General features: G+C 44.6%; 2 protein-coding genes across 7 annotated transcripts in view; one reads left to right on the top strand and one right to left on the bottom strand.

Annotated features, from left to right (window-relative positions):
* The window catches only part of LOC119465813 (ankyrin repeat domain-containing protein 29-like), a 42,331-nt gene extending 35,719 nt beyond the window's left edge, over positions 1–6,612 (bottom strand). Inside the window, exons 1-4 of one of the 6 annotated variants that reach the window (XM_037726288.2) lie at positions 6,400–6,602; positions 4,369–4,479; positions 3,655–3,753; positions 2,474–2,572 (exon numbers count right to left, since the gene is read on the bottom strand). In XM_037726288.2, coding sequence (XP_037582216.1) covers positions 2,474–2,572; positions 3,655–3,753; positions 4,369–4,479; positions 6,400–6,411 — 321 coding nt within the window. In that variant the 5' untranslated portion in view covers positions 6,412–6,602. Of the gene's footprint in view, positions 1–2,473; positions 2,573–3,654; positions 3,754–4,368; positions 4,964–6,399 lie in introns of those variants that run through there. The other 5 variants (XM_037726286.2, XM_049657654.1, XM_049657653.1 and 2 more) reach the window with 5 other exon arrangements.
* Positions 6,613–10,364: 3,752 nt separating this feature from the next.
* Positions 10,365–15,194, top strand: part of LOC119465816 (mucin-5AC-like) — a 29,688-nt gene continuing 24,858 nt past the window's right edge. Inside the window, exon 1 of the mRNA XM_037726292.2 lies at positions 10,365–10,500. The gene's annotated coding sequence lies outside the window, so the exon portion shown is untranslated. The remainder of the gene's footprint in view (positions 10,501–15,194) is intronic.

A 15,194-nucleotide genomic window follows, 5' to 3' on the forward strand; every position in this document is an offset into this window, starting at 1 on the left:
GTGGGGATTCAGTATGAGCTTTGCCTACGAAACTGCACCACACTTGTGCCCAAGTGCTCAGAAACATAGTTCCTGATTAAGGTTACGAACAAGAACAGCGCAGAAAAAAGGACTGCAGACTTTTGTTGACAACCTCATGTAAAAGTAGCCCGACAGCAAACTTCCCCTGATTTTTCCTGAGGGACGCTGGTATTGAAAAGTTCATCTCTACACTGTGATGTCACAGAAATCAATGAACGTAATTAATTGGCTGACACAACTACACAGAATCTCTTAGAGCTAGACAGCAGTTTGTTTGCCACTGCATGCTCAGGTTGTCGCTGACTATACACTGAGAATGATGACTGCTTGCACTCGCTGTGATGTCTTGGAGGCTATAGTTCTGTGGCTAACAAATACAGTGCGAGTTGGACTCCTGGAGGCAGTGGCAACATTCTAATGGGAGCAGAATGCAGAAAGGCTCCTTTAGCATACTTTAAGTGGACCTTAAAAAACCACAAGAGGTCGAAATCAATCCCTAACTTGCACTATATAATGTCTCTAAGAGCCTGTTTGCTTTGTGATATTAAAGCAGCCCTGCGATGCATACAATGCATGTTGTTTTCATTCCTTGTTTGCTTATGGTACCAATTGATAATGCTTCAGATGCAGTTGAAGTGCAGAGATCAGAGCATTTAATACTATAATTTGCCCTTGAAAACAGCTTTCATACTGTCTGAAGTGTCCCACACTCCGATTTTTGGCAATAGATGTGAAGCAGAAGGCATGTATAACACTAAGTTTTTGTGGTGTTCGTTTTGATTGGTTGGGCATGAAGGCTGTATGTATGTAATTGCTGTCTATGAAGTCATGCCTTTATAAATAAAGGCATGCTTTATACTTTTTAGAGCTGCAAAGTGGTCTCAGATGAGTACAGAGGTGAGCAGCCTTGTCTAAACATGCCGCCGGGGCTCTCCGGATCAAGGCAGCATCGTCTAAAGTTAGCTGCTCGGTTCAAGTTAGGTGCCCATTGCGCACATGCGGCAAAAAGAGCCAGGGAGCCTGTTCTTCGCTTCCTTGTCCAGTACCCGCCTTGCGCGTTGGCTTCCCGCCACCATGGCTGTGCTGCATGCCTATGTGGCTTTAATATGACGTTGCCACAGCGGCTAGTGCAGCGCCGTGCCGCAGTGATTGACGCGTGTAACGAGGCGGCCAGGCAAGCGTGCGCAAGTGATTGAGGGTGACCACGCGTTTGTGTACACGTGCCACAATCACTGGCCGTCGTGTCTGTTCGCAGTTCTGTACGGATACAAAATGCGCCATCCGTCGTTTCTGAACACACAGCGCAAAGACAGAACGGACAACATGGCCAGTGAGTGTGATGCATATACAAAAACTATCAGCGCCAGCATCTACATGTTTGTGGCCGTCACTTCACGCCGGAGGATTACTACCACAATAGACAGTTGCAGCGTGTCTGGTATTCGGGTAAACACAAGTGCAAGCGGATTGGGCATTTTACCGGATGAGTGGAGGCGCAAACGTGAACGGCCTGCACGGTGCAACCACCTGGTGGCACAGGGCTCGACCAGACAAACACAGCATTAATACGGCAGTACCAAGTGTATTCTACTTTTCTGCTAGTATAAATTTCCAAGAGGAGCGTAATCGTGAACATGTTCTCTTTTTAATTAAAATGTTTAAAATGTTTTACACTTGTTTAGCGCAATAGTAGCTCTGTGCTTGGCTGGTTAAGCTCTGCACCACCAGGTGGCTGCACCATGCAGGCCACTCCCGTTTACACTAGTGCATCACAGCGATAGTTGTATGGAGGGGCATTAGTTTATGCCTCCGCCTATTTGTCAAGACGCCCACTCTGTCTGTAGTTACTGTAATACCGGACACACTCAGCGCTGCGAGAGAACACTTGTAACGCACGCTGTTTCGATAGCTCTCGCTGGGGATCGACGGCCAGGTGGCTAGCGAAGGGGTTGGCGAGGCTTCGCGCATTGGCTCCGAAACAACCGGAAGTTGACAACACGATGTCACATCATGACCCATAGCCAGTGAAAGCAGAGCTTAGGCCCGATCACTCCGCGAACGAGTTGAGAAGAAAAAGCATGGCCAGGAAGGAGGGTAATTTGTAATTGTCCCTAGCTATATAAATATGTGACCCTTCACTTAAATTGTGGCATGAATGTTTTACTGTAGCAGTACCGTATGCATCTACAAAATTTGTTGAAACCATTTCAGGGACCCTTTAAGTTAGACAGCTTTCATTTGCCTAGGTCTATTTATGTCATTCATTATGAATTCACCACGGAACTATACAAATGCGTTGTGTGGCACGATGTTTGGTGGCTAAGATAATGTCGCCGGACCCTTTTAAACTCCATCGATTAAGACTACTTTCATTGTCTTGCACAAAGAGTTGCTCAGATGACTGACACAAACAGAGTGCAATGGGATTAGCTGCTTTCTACGAGAAACTCACCACGCTAGCAGCGTCTACTGGGGCGTTGTGTTCAAGGAGCAACTTGACAATGTCCAAGTAGCCCCCTTGTGCGGCAAAGAACAAAGCAGTGGTTCCAGTCTGCAAGGACATCAGTGCACTGCTTAGTAGGGTGACTAGATGATTTTAGGGAAACAAGTGGACAAGTACTTCAAAACAAGCCAAAATATTCAGCAAGGCTTGTACAAAGACAGCTAAAATCAAGTGGAACACTTCATTTTGAAGAATCCATTTGGGATGCTTCTTGAATTTTTATTTAATTTTTTATAAAGCAATGCTGGCCACCCTTTGGCAACCAATAAGTGTGTGATTTGAATTGCTGCAGAGCAAGAAAATGGTTATCAGCAGATGCAACGCGTGCATAAAAGGAATCATACCAAAAAATGGAAGAAGTTATCTGTCCCCCGATGGCTTACAAACACACACACACACACACACAAAAAAAAAGGAACAACATTAGCAATATTAAAGAGACACTGTTCAGCTTATCTAGGCAGTGTTCAAGAAATTGGGGTGAAAGAGTATGAAGATAAGTCACATTTACAGATAGAAGCAATGAAATGAGGCAGACGCCATTGCCTGCCACAGATTAGCTGTCACAGCAGATAAATATAAAGATGGCTCTGTGACAGCACATTGGAGTGTGTTCCATTTCACCATTGTTTGTGGAAAAAAAGAAGAGGCATGTGTTTATTGTTGACTGTGTCATTGCAATTACTGTCTTGTCACGCAACTCTATAGACTGCCTTACTCCACTAGCATGTAAGCATTAAATTCCTTGTATACTAATTGAAAACAGACTCCACATCTAAAATACCCAGCTTATGTACCCAAACAGTGCTAAATTGGTGTGTAACATTGACAAGATAGCCAGGAAGTTTATTTGAAAGGCACCTTACACTAAAAAATGATGTTTCGGAGTGATGGTCAGGAAAAGGTGGACAGCACAGCGTTAAATGGAGTGACATCCGGAAACTTGCAGGCATTGGGAAGCAGGAAAGAGGTACTTGGAGACCTTTGGTAGAGACAGTTATCCAGAAGTGGATTTGAAGGGCAAGTGATGACAACGGAGGGGTCATGACAGCGCTAATCTTCTGACTGTCAGAAATGTGCACACTTCCTTCATTTAGGTTGAGAGACTGTCATAGTGTCAGAGTACTTACAACTCGCTTGGCTGCTGGGTTGGCTCCCTGCTCGAGCAGCTCTTTGGCACAGTCATAGTTGTTGTTTGCGCACGCCAGAATCAAGGCAGTAGTTCCTTCCTGTAATGAACAACGAGGGCGAACCGAATGAGAAGCAATAAATGGTGGCGGTGTGCAGCTAGGCGACTGAACGTCCCCTCCGCATAGCAACTGCAATTAAGATTGCAAGTAACGTAACTAGATCTGTCGACCATCACAGGACTCCACTTCTCCTGAGCACTACCCGGTGTCCATTAAACAGACGCGGCCTGACAACGCAAGAGCACTATTGCCAAAGTGCGAATGCGACTTACATGCACGCTGCGACGCGGTAAAACGTGTATCGATTTGCAAACATCTGAAGCTTCAGGGAACAAAACTGCGGCGCGGTTCAGCGCTTTCAAAAACACAAAGTATAATGCAGCAAGGTCGTCTAATTTCAGGTTTTCAATGACGTAGTTACGAAGCTTTGAGTATCCTTAGCAACTAAACGTCGGGCTTAATTGAAACCGCCAACACTTACTTCAAGAAACGGCAGCCGATTCATCAGAGTTACCCGAACAACGATCTCGGAATCACCTTGAGAACGTCGCGTGGAACCAGCGAACGACGACCGCGCCAGCAAGCTTGCGCGCGCTGTAGCAGTTTTAGCTTTTAACAGCGAAGTTTCCAGCGCCGAAGATTGTGATTTCTCACCTGATCCTTGCAGTCGACGTACACTTTGCCGCTGTCAAGCACGCTAACCAGGAGCGGCAAGTTGCCCTGGAGCGCTGCCAAATGCAGCAGTTGTGCCGATGGCGTTTCCTTCTGCAAAGAGAAGTACGTGAAGTTCGTCCCCGCGAAACCCTGGAAAGGCATCTTCATTGGAAATGCCGTTTGCGAGAGTCCCCTCGCAGCGTTCACAGGATTCACGAACAGTGATCTAGCGGTAGCATCTCGGCGACGCGATGACGGATGTGGACGCAGTTAGAACGTACGCGAGGCCGTCACACACACACGACAGGCCGACCGGGTGGCTCATGGCGACGGCGGTCTCGCGTATTTCCGATACGGCTCGGGCTTGTCGCTCCAATCACCACTGATGGCGGCTCAAATGAGCGAAGGTTCACGTCCTTTCTTCTGTTTCCTTTCGCGACCACATACACGGCTGGAGGGAACGTCAGCGTAGACGACACAAAGCGCTAAAAATCCAGCAAGCAGACATCGGAAGTAGCGCCGCGTCGTGTGACGCACGGGAAGTTACGTCGTAGCGAGGGCGAATCCATTTTTAGGAGAGGAGGGAAAGCGTGGAACGACGCGAGAGGCTAGTGAAATTACGGAGACAAAAATGATTGACACGTTTCCACGCTGAAGCAGTTAGCGAAAAAAAAAAAACAATTTGTGGCGGAAGAAGGAAGATAGCCGCTTTTCTGGCAAAGGACCGAAACTGTACGCCGTGGATTGCTGGGTGACGAACGACCTTCAGGTGTCAAAAGAAGCTTCCGCGAAAAACAGCGCTTGGAAAAACGACGTTTTGGTAACACAAACAGGCTTGCGAAGCATTTAACGCATGAATTAAGCTGCTCTTAGGGACACAGAGGAAGAAACAACGTTGGGCGCCAAACTAGCGTTCCAACAAGAAAATGTAAAGGTACTGAAGGTTGCGCTTCGCTGCATTACAAAGTTACTTAAGGCGAAGTATCCTTGTAAGGAGAAGCACAAGAAAGCAAGGGCAAAGTCGTGCGGTGTCTTCAGTGACGCGAATGACAGAGAATATGCTAATTACGCAAGAAAATAATAACCGAAACAACGCTTCGCATTATAAGTGGTAATGTACGTTGTAAGTGTGAATATGTTGAAATGACGCAACCCAATAGGTACGAAATTCTTCTCGAAGAAAATGACTTTGCTGTGACATATGTCGTATCGTGCCCTTGGACGTGAACGCCAAAAAGTGAACTTGACATACGTCGGGATTTGTTACAAGCATGCATATTCACCGGCAATGGCATGCCTCTAAAATAAGATGATATAGCGGTGAAAAAATTAAATTTTATATACTTCGTTATATTTGCAATTTATTTATGATTACTCTACCAGGCCTCAGTGAGTGCCGGAGTAAATTAGACAGGGCAGTTTCTGGTGCACTGCAGGTGGTCGGTGAAGCCAGACAGCTGTTGGTTTCTGCAAACGCACAGTTTAGTCTCTCCGAACCAGCATGTCTTGACATATGCTAAGGACATGCATGTGCAAATGTAATAGCCGATATACAACTGCGCTCTAACGCACGAAAATACGTATTCAGAAGTGGTATCGAGGCCAAATGCCAGAACGAATGCGCTTAAATAGTGTACGTCTTGACTATAATGTCAATGTCACCAATACAGCAACGCGCGTCCGAGTGTCTCAACGTTCTCTGACAGCTTTGGGCATTACTTAAAAGTTTGTGCTTCATGACTATCACATATCTTGAACGAGCTTCGCAGATAACACTTGTAGGACGGACAAACGGCCAAAATGAAATAAATAATGGGTCTTTATATAAACAACTTTTACGTTTCTAAGCATAGCCTCTTGTTACCTCATATACTGCGGAAACTGTGGCGAACCAATTGACGCATCACTGCACCATAGAATCACGACTAAACTATAGTAGAAGGTTCATTCAGAGTAATTTTGTTACGCGAATCAGATCATGAGTTTGAGCTGAAACTCGCAAGAGTCACCTTCTGCGCTCGCCGTACGTACCTTTAGCGACATGTTCGGCTCTACCTTCTCCACTGGCAGCCGCCCTGAAACGCGCTCGGAATTCGAGGTTGGCACGCGCTGTCAGGAACTCTGAAAAAGCAACATTTCTTTCCGATGAGCGTGATGATGTCAAAGGCGTTGTGATGTCAAAGCAGAGCCATTTGGAAAACAGCAGACGAGTCGGCACGGGCAACGCCACCAAGCGACGCTTTCGGCGTTGAACGGAGGAAGCCGGGCAATGGAGAGGGCGCCGCGGTCGCTCTACGGTTGCCATGGCGACGATACCGCGGACGAAGAGCGACGAGAAAAAAAAAATGTCCGTGTCGTCTGCTTCCGGCTTGACTTGTGGTGTGGGTTTCTTTTCGATGATGAATGCTTCGCTCGTGGCATCGTTCGCGGAAGGCACCCCCACATGTAACGCGACCGTCAGCCCGTGTCACTTGGCACTGGGAAACGTGGGTGACGGCGCAGTAATGGATAGGGAGCCTACATGCAATGCTGCGTTGCATGTAGGCTCCCTAGTAATGGAGCACGTCGATAAGAGCTCGAGCCAGTCGCGCAGCTTGGTGATCTGGGTACTGGAAGAGGGCTTTGCTAGCAGTAGAAGCTGTTTCGAGTCGATGAAATCAATTTGCCTCTAGAAGAGGTTGTGCTGAGTGTTCGCATCATCAAAACGAGACAAAATTTACAGTCTCTATAGTTTCTGTTCTTTAGACACACTTGGTCTCCCAAGGGCTGGAGGAATTCGAGTCCGTTTAGTTTGTTTCTGCTTCTGCGACAGCATATTCTCAGAAAAATAATTATTAATGTAGAACATAGGGCAAACGCTAAGGCCCGAAAACAATCATTTGGAAAGATGTGGCTACGGGATGACAACATTCGCGCGCAGGAGACCACAATATAGCAATATTTGAAAGTAATTCAGTGAAAATTTATTCAGGAAACATATCAGGATACACAGATTCGATCATTACTGTACAGAAGGAGTTGTCCTAAAATAAAAAAATAAAAATAGGCGGGGCTCTCTGCGTGCGAATTTCAACGCGAGCAAATCGAACATTCCTCCTATTTAACATTCACGAAACCAGATTACAAGATAATTTAGAAACTCCACATTTCGTAATCTATCCAATCAAATTACGTGCTCTACACTGTCGAAGGCTTTGGAAATGTTAATTGAGTGCTACGAGACCAGCAATCTACTCTTGCGCCGTGCTAGTTTTGTTCTACTTTCTAGATCCACGTGAGCATGCCGGATGGAGCATGATGGTCAGAATCCGATCTGACAGGCGCCGAGAAAGTCTTTGTCTGGTACAAATATGATCAGACTGACATACACAATTATTTCAATTAATCCATCCAAATTTCAGGTTCGCGCAATTGGTTTAGTGTTATCTATTCTGTATCCTTCCCCGTGATTTTTGAAGACTGGAAATATTTTAGCGACTTTCCGCGCATGTGGAAACCACGAAAACTTCTCTGAGTGGTTTATCACAGGTATAAGGTCATCAGGAGCTTCGTGAAATAATTTTGTAAAATCATAGACGAGGTCACATTTTTGGAACACTAGTTATGTAATAGCTTATTTCCAAGCGGCTTTTTTTTTCTGTAATCGCGAGTGAATTCTTCCTTCTAAGGGCTCTAGCAATTTCTTTTATTTAATCGAACGTCCGATTCCCATTTTTTTTTTTTTTTGCGAGAACTTTCTAAAGAACAGATAATCGTAGTTTCTTGCTCAGTGCACGCGTTAAACAGGGACGAAAAAAAAAAGAAGCATTTAATAAGTTTTTTAAATAATGTAATAAACAAATATTCGCACTTGAGCACCCATAGAGGTTACAGGGCGCGCTACTTCAAAAAATACTGGAAGGTGATCGCTGTTAGTAGCATACTACACTTGGCCAAGAAGATACAAAGAGACTAGGGCCACAGATTGCAAGATCTGTTACAGAGTAAGCTCGGCTCTGCACAAGCGTAATAGATGCAGAATTTACACATGCTAGGTTGTGGTCCAACAAGCATCATCATCATCAACAACACGTAACCATTTTGGGGCATTGGCGAAAAGTGGACACATGCCCAAGGGCACATACCCAGTAATAGATAACGACAGTGGCCCAAGTTGCCTACCTGGCAAGACAGCGCCCCTATAGTGATGGAAGACAAGGTGATCGTGACTGATGAAACATTTTAATTATGTACGATATATGAATAGAAAGGAGAAAAAAATAGCTTAATTTGCTTCAAAAACAACAAATTCTGTGTTCCGTTTCGCAAAAGAGTTTCCTACAAAAAATTACTAGTCTGCGGAAGCTGCATGTAATTGTGCATGGCGGTTCAGCCTATACTGGAATGATGAAACTCGAGTACACGAATTCGCCTAAACACCGTCTTTCTGGCTTCAAACGGTTTTATGTTTGAAATTTTTTTAAAAATTCACCGACGCTCTGGGTTAGAAATGCTCAAATTCGCAATGATTACGCGTGTTTGAAGAGTCGAAAATTACTTTTCCGTGTTTAGGAAGCTATGCGAGGTTGGAAATTTAGAAGGATAAATCGTAATTAATAACTTAACGAGAAAGTTTGAAGACAAGAGCGCAAAGACTAGAAAACTCATTCCCATGGTAGCTGAACGCGGTAGCAGCACCATGAGTTCCCTGAAGTAATTGTTGTAGAAAGCTTTACGAGTATATTATATTATTATTGCCTGTTAAGCAATATCAGCAATAATAAACACAGCCATCATCATGTTTATGATGCAGCACAATTTAAGAGGTGTTTCAAATTGACACGCGCATTGCTTACGACTGTAGCACAAAGTTTCGTTTTCACCGAAGGGACCCAGACAACCCAAAACATCTCGTGGATGTCCCAGAAAAATCCGAACCTCCTAGCTTTTTATGGAACGCACTGAGCACGTCCACAACACCGTGCTCGTGATGAATTTTGAACACAATATCTACTGCTGGACTTATCGCCTACCTAACTTGACATATATCCGTGCAGCATTCCTCAGCAGGATATTCCCAGGCTTGCCCGAACGAAATTCAGTATAACCAAAAACGAAATACAAATGAGGCACTGCAAAAAAAAGGAAACCCGTGTATTTGTAGACTATTTTGTTTTAAACGTTTATTATTATTATTATTATTATTATTATTATTATTATTATTATTATTATTATTATTATTATTATTATTATTATTATTATTATTATTATTATTATTATTACGTTATTATTGGTGGTGGTGTCCATAGCGCACCTTCCACCGATGGTTCTGTTGAAGTAGCAAAGGCAGATCTCGAAGGCTATGCTGCTGTATGTGCATAGGTGAAAACGACACCTGAGGTAATTCGCTTGATACCGAACTGCTTTTTAATGGCGAAAGAAACAAAGACGCAAAATTTCTGAACGTATGGAAGCGCACAAATATCAAAACGGACCCCAGCAATATGGGTTCTCATATCGAAGTGGCGTCATACGTATATTAACCCAATTTGTGAATGATTAATCGCCCTCTAATTGCGGTGTCAAACAGTAGTGCCTTAGCACACGTCCTGACATCATTCTAAAATGGTCCTCCAATTATGTACCTGGTACGTTATCAGTATCTACTTGGGACGGACAAATGGATCTGGATCAGGAGCCTTTTATGAATAGTGCAGGACATGTCCTTGGGATGTGCGAACGTCCTGATGCCGACATGCCTAGAGACATTACTGAGGATGCCTTTGCGTTGTCTGGGCAGTAGAGGAAGAAGCGCAGAAGTCCGGCATGACCACTTTTCAATAAAACAAAGCAAACGAAAAAATAACTTATGATCACTTGTATAGGTAGTACTGACCAATAAGTTCACAAGAAGCAAGAACTTCGTATTATATTTCCAGTTGCGAACCATGGCCAATCCCGCCTCATGGGTACGTTCCACAAGTTCAAGGAAGTAGAAGAAGTCCTGTGGTGCCCAACGCGAATCCGACCCGACGAGGGGCAATGGTGATGCCTCGGACGGCGGTGACGTAAGACGGCCGCGGCGTCTGTCGCCTACGACAGATGTCGGACACGTCGACGTTGCGTCGATGACCGTGTAGCAGTCCGCCCAAGGTCAGTTCCTCGCACCTTCGCAGCGACACTGCGTGCAGCCTGACCGTTCGTTTTCCCGATTAGTGTGCGAACAGTGCCGAGCAACGCGCGAAACCCCCGCGTCGGAACAGCGGTCATGTTACACGTGATTTCTATAGAGCGTCAGTTCATCCGTCGCAGGGATTCACGCTGTGTTACAACTCGCTGCGACCACATCGTGTACCCTCAGCTGTTTTCGGGTTTGCGTATATGCCAAGCGAGCAATATGTCGTGACTTCCTGCGTGCGTGGCAGCGTGATCGCGTCCCATTTTCCCTCCGACATGTATAAGTAGCAACAAAGACATGTGTGAGGTCTGGGTCACAAATAACCGTACTATATATAGCAACACTCTGACATTGAGCGTTGATCTGAAAGCTCACGCGCGGCGTATCTTCCTTCCAAATTCTTTCTACCTCCTCAAAGAAACACTCGTAGCCAAGCTAAAGATAGTATCAACATAACACCAATATATAACCCTAATGGGGAAGTGCACAATAGATAAAATAGGAGCAATTAATGAAATGTAATCTGGCTTGCGAGAACGAGAACTAAGAACTTTTCATGCGCCATGAAAACCGGATAAAATGTAGAACATTTCAGGCAGTGACGTAATGCATGCCGCGCGTTTACATTTTGTGCCGGAGAAACTCTATTTCAACACAATTATTTCTATTTGCCTGAGTAATTCACTGGATATTTTACTAATATTGCATTGTTATATACGCTATACCTAGCCTGTGCGTTTGAATGTTTGAATGCGTGTAATGAAAATCATTGTTGTAATTTTTCTTAATGCCACGTACAAATTTTACTTCAAAATGTATGATTGAGTTGGTACTTGTATATCAATTGTAAAATCCCATTACTAGTAATCATGCTAAAGACTCAGATGAAATGCTCAGTTTCGTTGTATACATACATTTCAACTGAGTAGAACGTTCATTATTTACTCAACTTTCGAAGCTATATAACTAGACTTCGTGTCCGCGACATTTAATCCAACGTCGTTTCATCGAAGGCCATTTGATCGAGGAAAATGTCCGTCTCATAGAAGACGTTTCGTCGAACGCCGTTTCATCGAACGGGCCCTGCCCCTTTAATCGAGAATGCTCAAGCCACAGTCGCCTTCATCGAACGCGCTTTATAGCTACACATAGGGGCCATGCTAAAATCAGACGCACGAACTTTATACGGCTTCTCGTTGTCACGTAGGACTCGGTCAGACTGTCACTCGAGTTTGAAAACCTGAAACAGCGCAAGGGACGAGATACAGTGAACGAGCACAAGACGTTTCTGAGGCGCCCGCTGTCGGCCATTTTAAGACTACGTCTTCCGTTGACACATTTGTCACGATTGGATTGTCGTGACTGTATACGAACATGTTCTAATAATCCAAACCTCGAAACCCTTGAAGCATTTGGTTCAGCCTGGACTAACGGCTACTACCGGACGACCAAAAAAGTGCCAATAAACAAGGTTAAGCCACTGTGGCGCGAATGAGACAAGACAAGACGCAAAGAACGTAGCTCCCGCGGTATTTACTATACCCCCGGCGTCCGGTCTTCTTCGTGTCTTGTCTTTTATTCGCGCTACAATGGCTACACCCACTATCAGCCTACTAGCCCAAGAACAACTGAACAAGGTACCTTAAGCCAATCAAGTTTCTCTCTCTGTTCACTAAGCATATCTGTGGTCACGTGGAGCAAGAAAAAAAAAAACGAAAAACGAAAATCAGTGGGCGACACACTCCGCGTGTAATGAGGCAAGCACTTGCGATATTTATTGAGCTCACTATTGACTGCGTGACCGAGAGAGGACTGAGGTTACGTGCATCTGAGCGGGCCACAGTAAAAAGAGGGCTAACCTATTGGCGAACGTGGACCTGCGTTTTGACATGACACCGTAGTGGAGCGCTGCGGAATAGCTTTCCTGTGTCTTAACATTACGCCTGTCATTTTTCGTTCCATATCTCATTTCGCGGTCCTTAACTTCTTCTCAAGCTTCGTTGTTTTCTTCCAAGTTCCTGTTCCTAATGTCAGTGCCGGTGTAATGCAATGATTGGGCACTTTTCCGGGTCGTCTCGTGGCTTGGTAACGCCTGCCGCATGCGCTTTAACACATTTTTATTCTTCCGTAAATTTTCTTCTTATGATCAGGGTGCCGTGTAACTAATTGGCCTAGATAAACGAGTACAGAGCCGAACAAACCAAGATGGCGTCACGTTCACCGTGACCTCGCAGCACGGTCACGTGGTACGAATCTCGCTTGAGCTGTAACGTTTTTCACGGTGGACCTCGTAATTTCGGCGTAAGCCACTGGACGCCTGTAAGCCTCCGACGCGCAATTAGCGGCCAGCTCGGATTAACTTTCGGGTACTGGAAAATTAACGACAACGTCGAATAGCCGACGATGATCCGGAAATGAAAGAGCTCCTCTTGTCCCAGCCTCTTCCTTTGCCGCTAATCTGTCTTTCACTGATTTCATCTTCTCTGTGCCCAGTATAATTGGACGTTGCGTGGCAGAAGGCTTCTGCGCGGCATCTTTCAAAACATCTGCGCGCGCGGCTATCGCTCTTAATCTCGTTCGACAGCATCATCATCATCATCATCATCATCATCATCATCATCATCATATTTCTATGTCCACTGCAGGAGGAAGGTCACTCCCAGAGATCTCCAATTACCCCTGTCTTGAGCTAGCTGCCTCCAAGCTGCGCCTGAAAATTCCCTAATTTCATCACCCCACCTAATTTTCTGCAGTACCTGACTCCATTCCCTTCGCACCCATTCTGTAACTGCAATAAATCACCGGTTATCGACTCTACGCATTACATGAGCGGCCCAGCTTCATTTTATTTTTTCATTATGTCAAGGCTAGCGCCGCTTGCTCTCTGATCTATTCCGCTCTCTTCCTGTATCATTAAGAGACTGACAACCAACTTTCATGATACCAATTTTTTGTGAAATTGAAAGCCTACCAGTCAGAGTGTCGAGGGATGCGGGGATAACGCGGAAAACGCTGTGGAACATTTTTTATTCAAATTTTTCGATCTGCATACACCATCATCTTTCAGGGAGGATGTAGTCATTCACTGGAAGCATGCTGTAAACAGTGATAGGTGATCGCGATGGCGATTATACTCCGGCATTGGAGGGAGGCAGACGACAAGCGCGGTCGTAGCCGTGAGAAAGTATTATTTTGTTTATCAAACCAATGTTTCTGCAATTCATGTTTACAGAAGCGTAAGTTATTTCTACAATAACAGCTACGTGCGTTCGTGGTTTCCTGTCCAACAGCTTTGGTCATTAACAAGTCACGGGTGTGTTTTAGGGAAGCCAATTGAGTTACGCGTCAAGTGATACGCAGTTCAGCGCATTGCCACAGCCACGCATGCGCTTTTGATTTCCGAACGGTGTCGTATGTCGAAGACCTGAGCGAGCTGCGGAACAAAGGATTTTAGCTCGCATGCGTGCTCGGAATTTCGCGCGCGTGCAACAGCAATTATGCTTGCCACCATGCATTAAGGGACGCGAGCGTCGCTCCTTAGTGTGGACCCTTTTCACTTCATAATACGCATAAGCCTAATAATATACGAACTGCAACTTCAAGCAATAAGTGTGCGGTACTTCAACCCAGCCGTATTACGTACAGTAATCTCATAAACTGCCATAGCTTCCGAGATCTGGCAGCGTTGGCCACTCAATCTCGGAGGCATGATACTACATGCTAAGTACAAGGACTTGTGGATAATTAACCTTGTGGATAATTAAGCTGTCTGTGGAGTATTTGTAGACATTTGCCAAGATATTCCCATATGCTTCCTGTACTTCTGGATTACGCAATGCCTCCGTGACTGCTGATATCTATACATAATCAAATGCCTTTTCATTATGTATGAAAACAATATGGAGATGTTGGTTGTATTCCGCAGATTTCTGAATTACCTGATTTACGGACATGGATAGGATCCATTCTAGAATACCCCGATACCCTGCTTGTCTATCATTGCTTACATCTTGCCCTGTCCTGTGCCAAGTTTTCTTCTCGCTGATATTATGCTGCGGTCATTTTTTATAACTTTCTCAATCTTTCGGACGTTACAATTTCGAATATCACTTACTTTGTTCTTCTTTATCAGCTTTGACAGTTCATTGAATACTACCCGATCTCAGGAGTTAGACACTTTCATTCTTTGTATGTTTCCTTATTAGGTCATTTGTTACTTGGGGCAGCTTACCTATACGGGTTGCATTGGTTCCGTACCTCCCACTTTAATTGCTGCTTCTGAAATCGGGCGAGTTACGGTTTCATTTATTACCTATGTTATCTTCATGTTCTTGTTATAAAGCTGCACATTATTCTTAATCCTGTTCCATGTTTACGATAATTCATAGGGCGGCGCACTACTGTTCGAAGTCAGATCAGGATGTTTGAGAACAAGTTGCTATAGGAGAAAACTGCCTTTGACGACAATATATACTTGAGTAGCGTGTGGAGATAGAGAGGAAAGCATTGGGATGTTTTGTTAGCACGTCGCAGTATTCATGCAGAGGTAATTAAATGATGACTTAATGAATTAAAATAAATTAATAAAATAATAAATAAAATAAAAATGAAATAAAAGAAATGAATTAAAAGAAAGCCTACCCAAGGCAATCGGATTTAGGCAGGGTTG

Source organism: Dermacentor silvarum, chromosome 10 (genome assembly GCF_013339745.2).
Source record: "Dermacentor silvarum isolate Dsil-2018 chromosome 10, BIME_Dsil_1.4, whole genome shotgun sequence".
Classification (NCBI taxonomy): Eukaryota; Metazoa; Arthropoda; class Arachnida; order Ixodida; family Ixodidae; genus Dermacentor; species Dermacentor silvarum.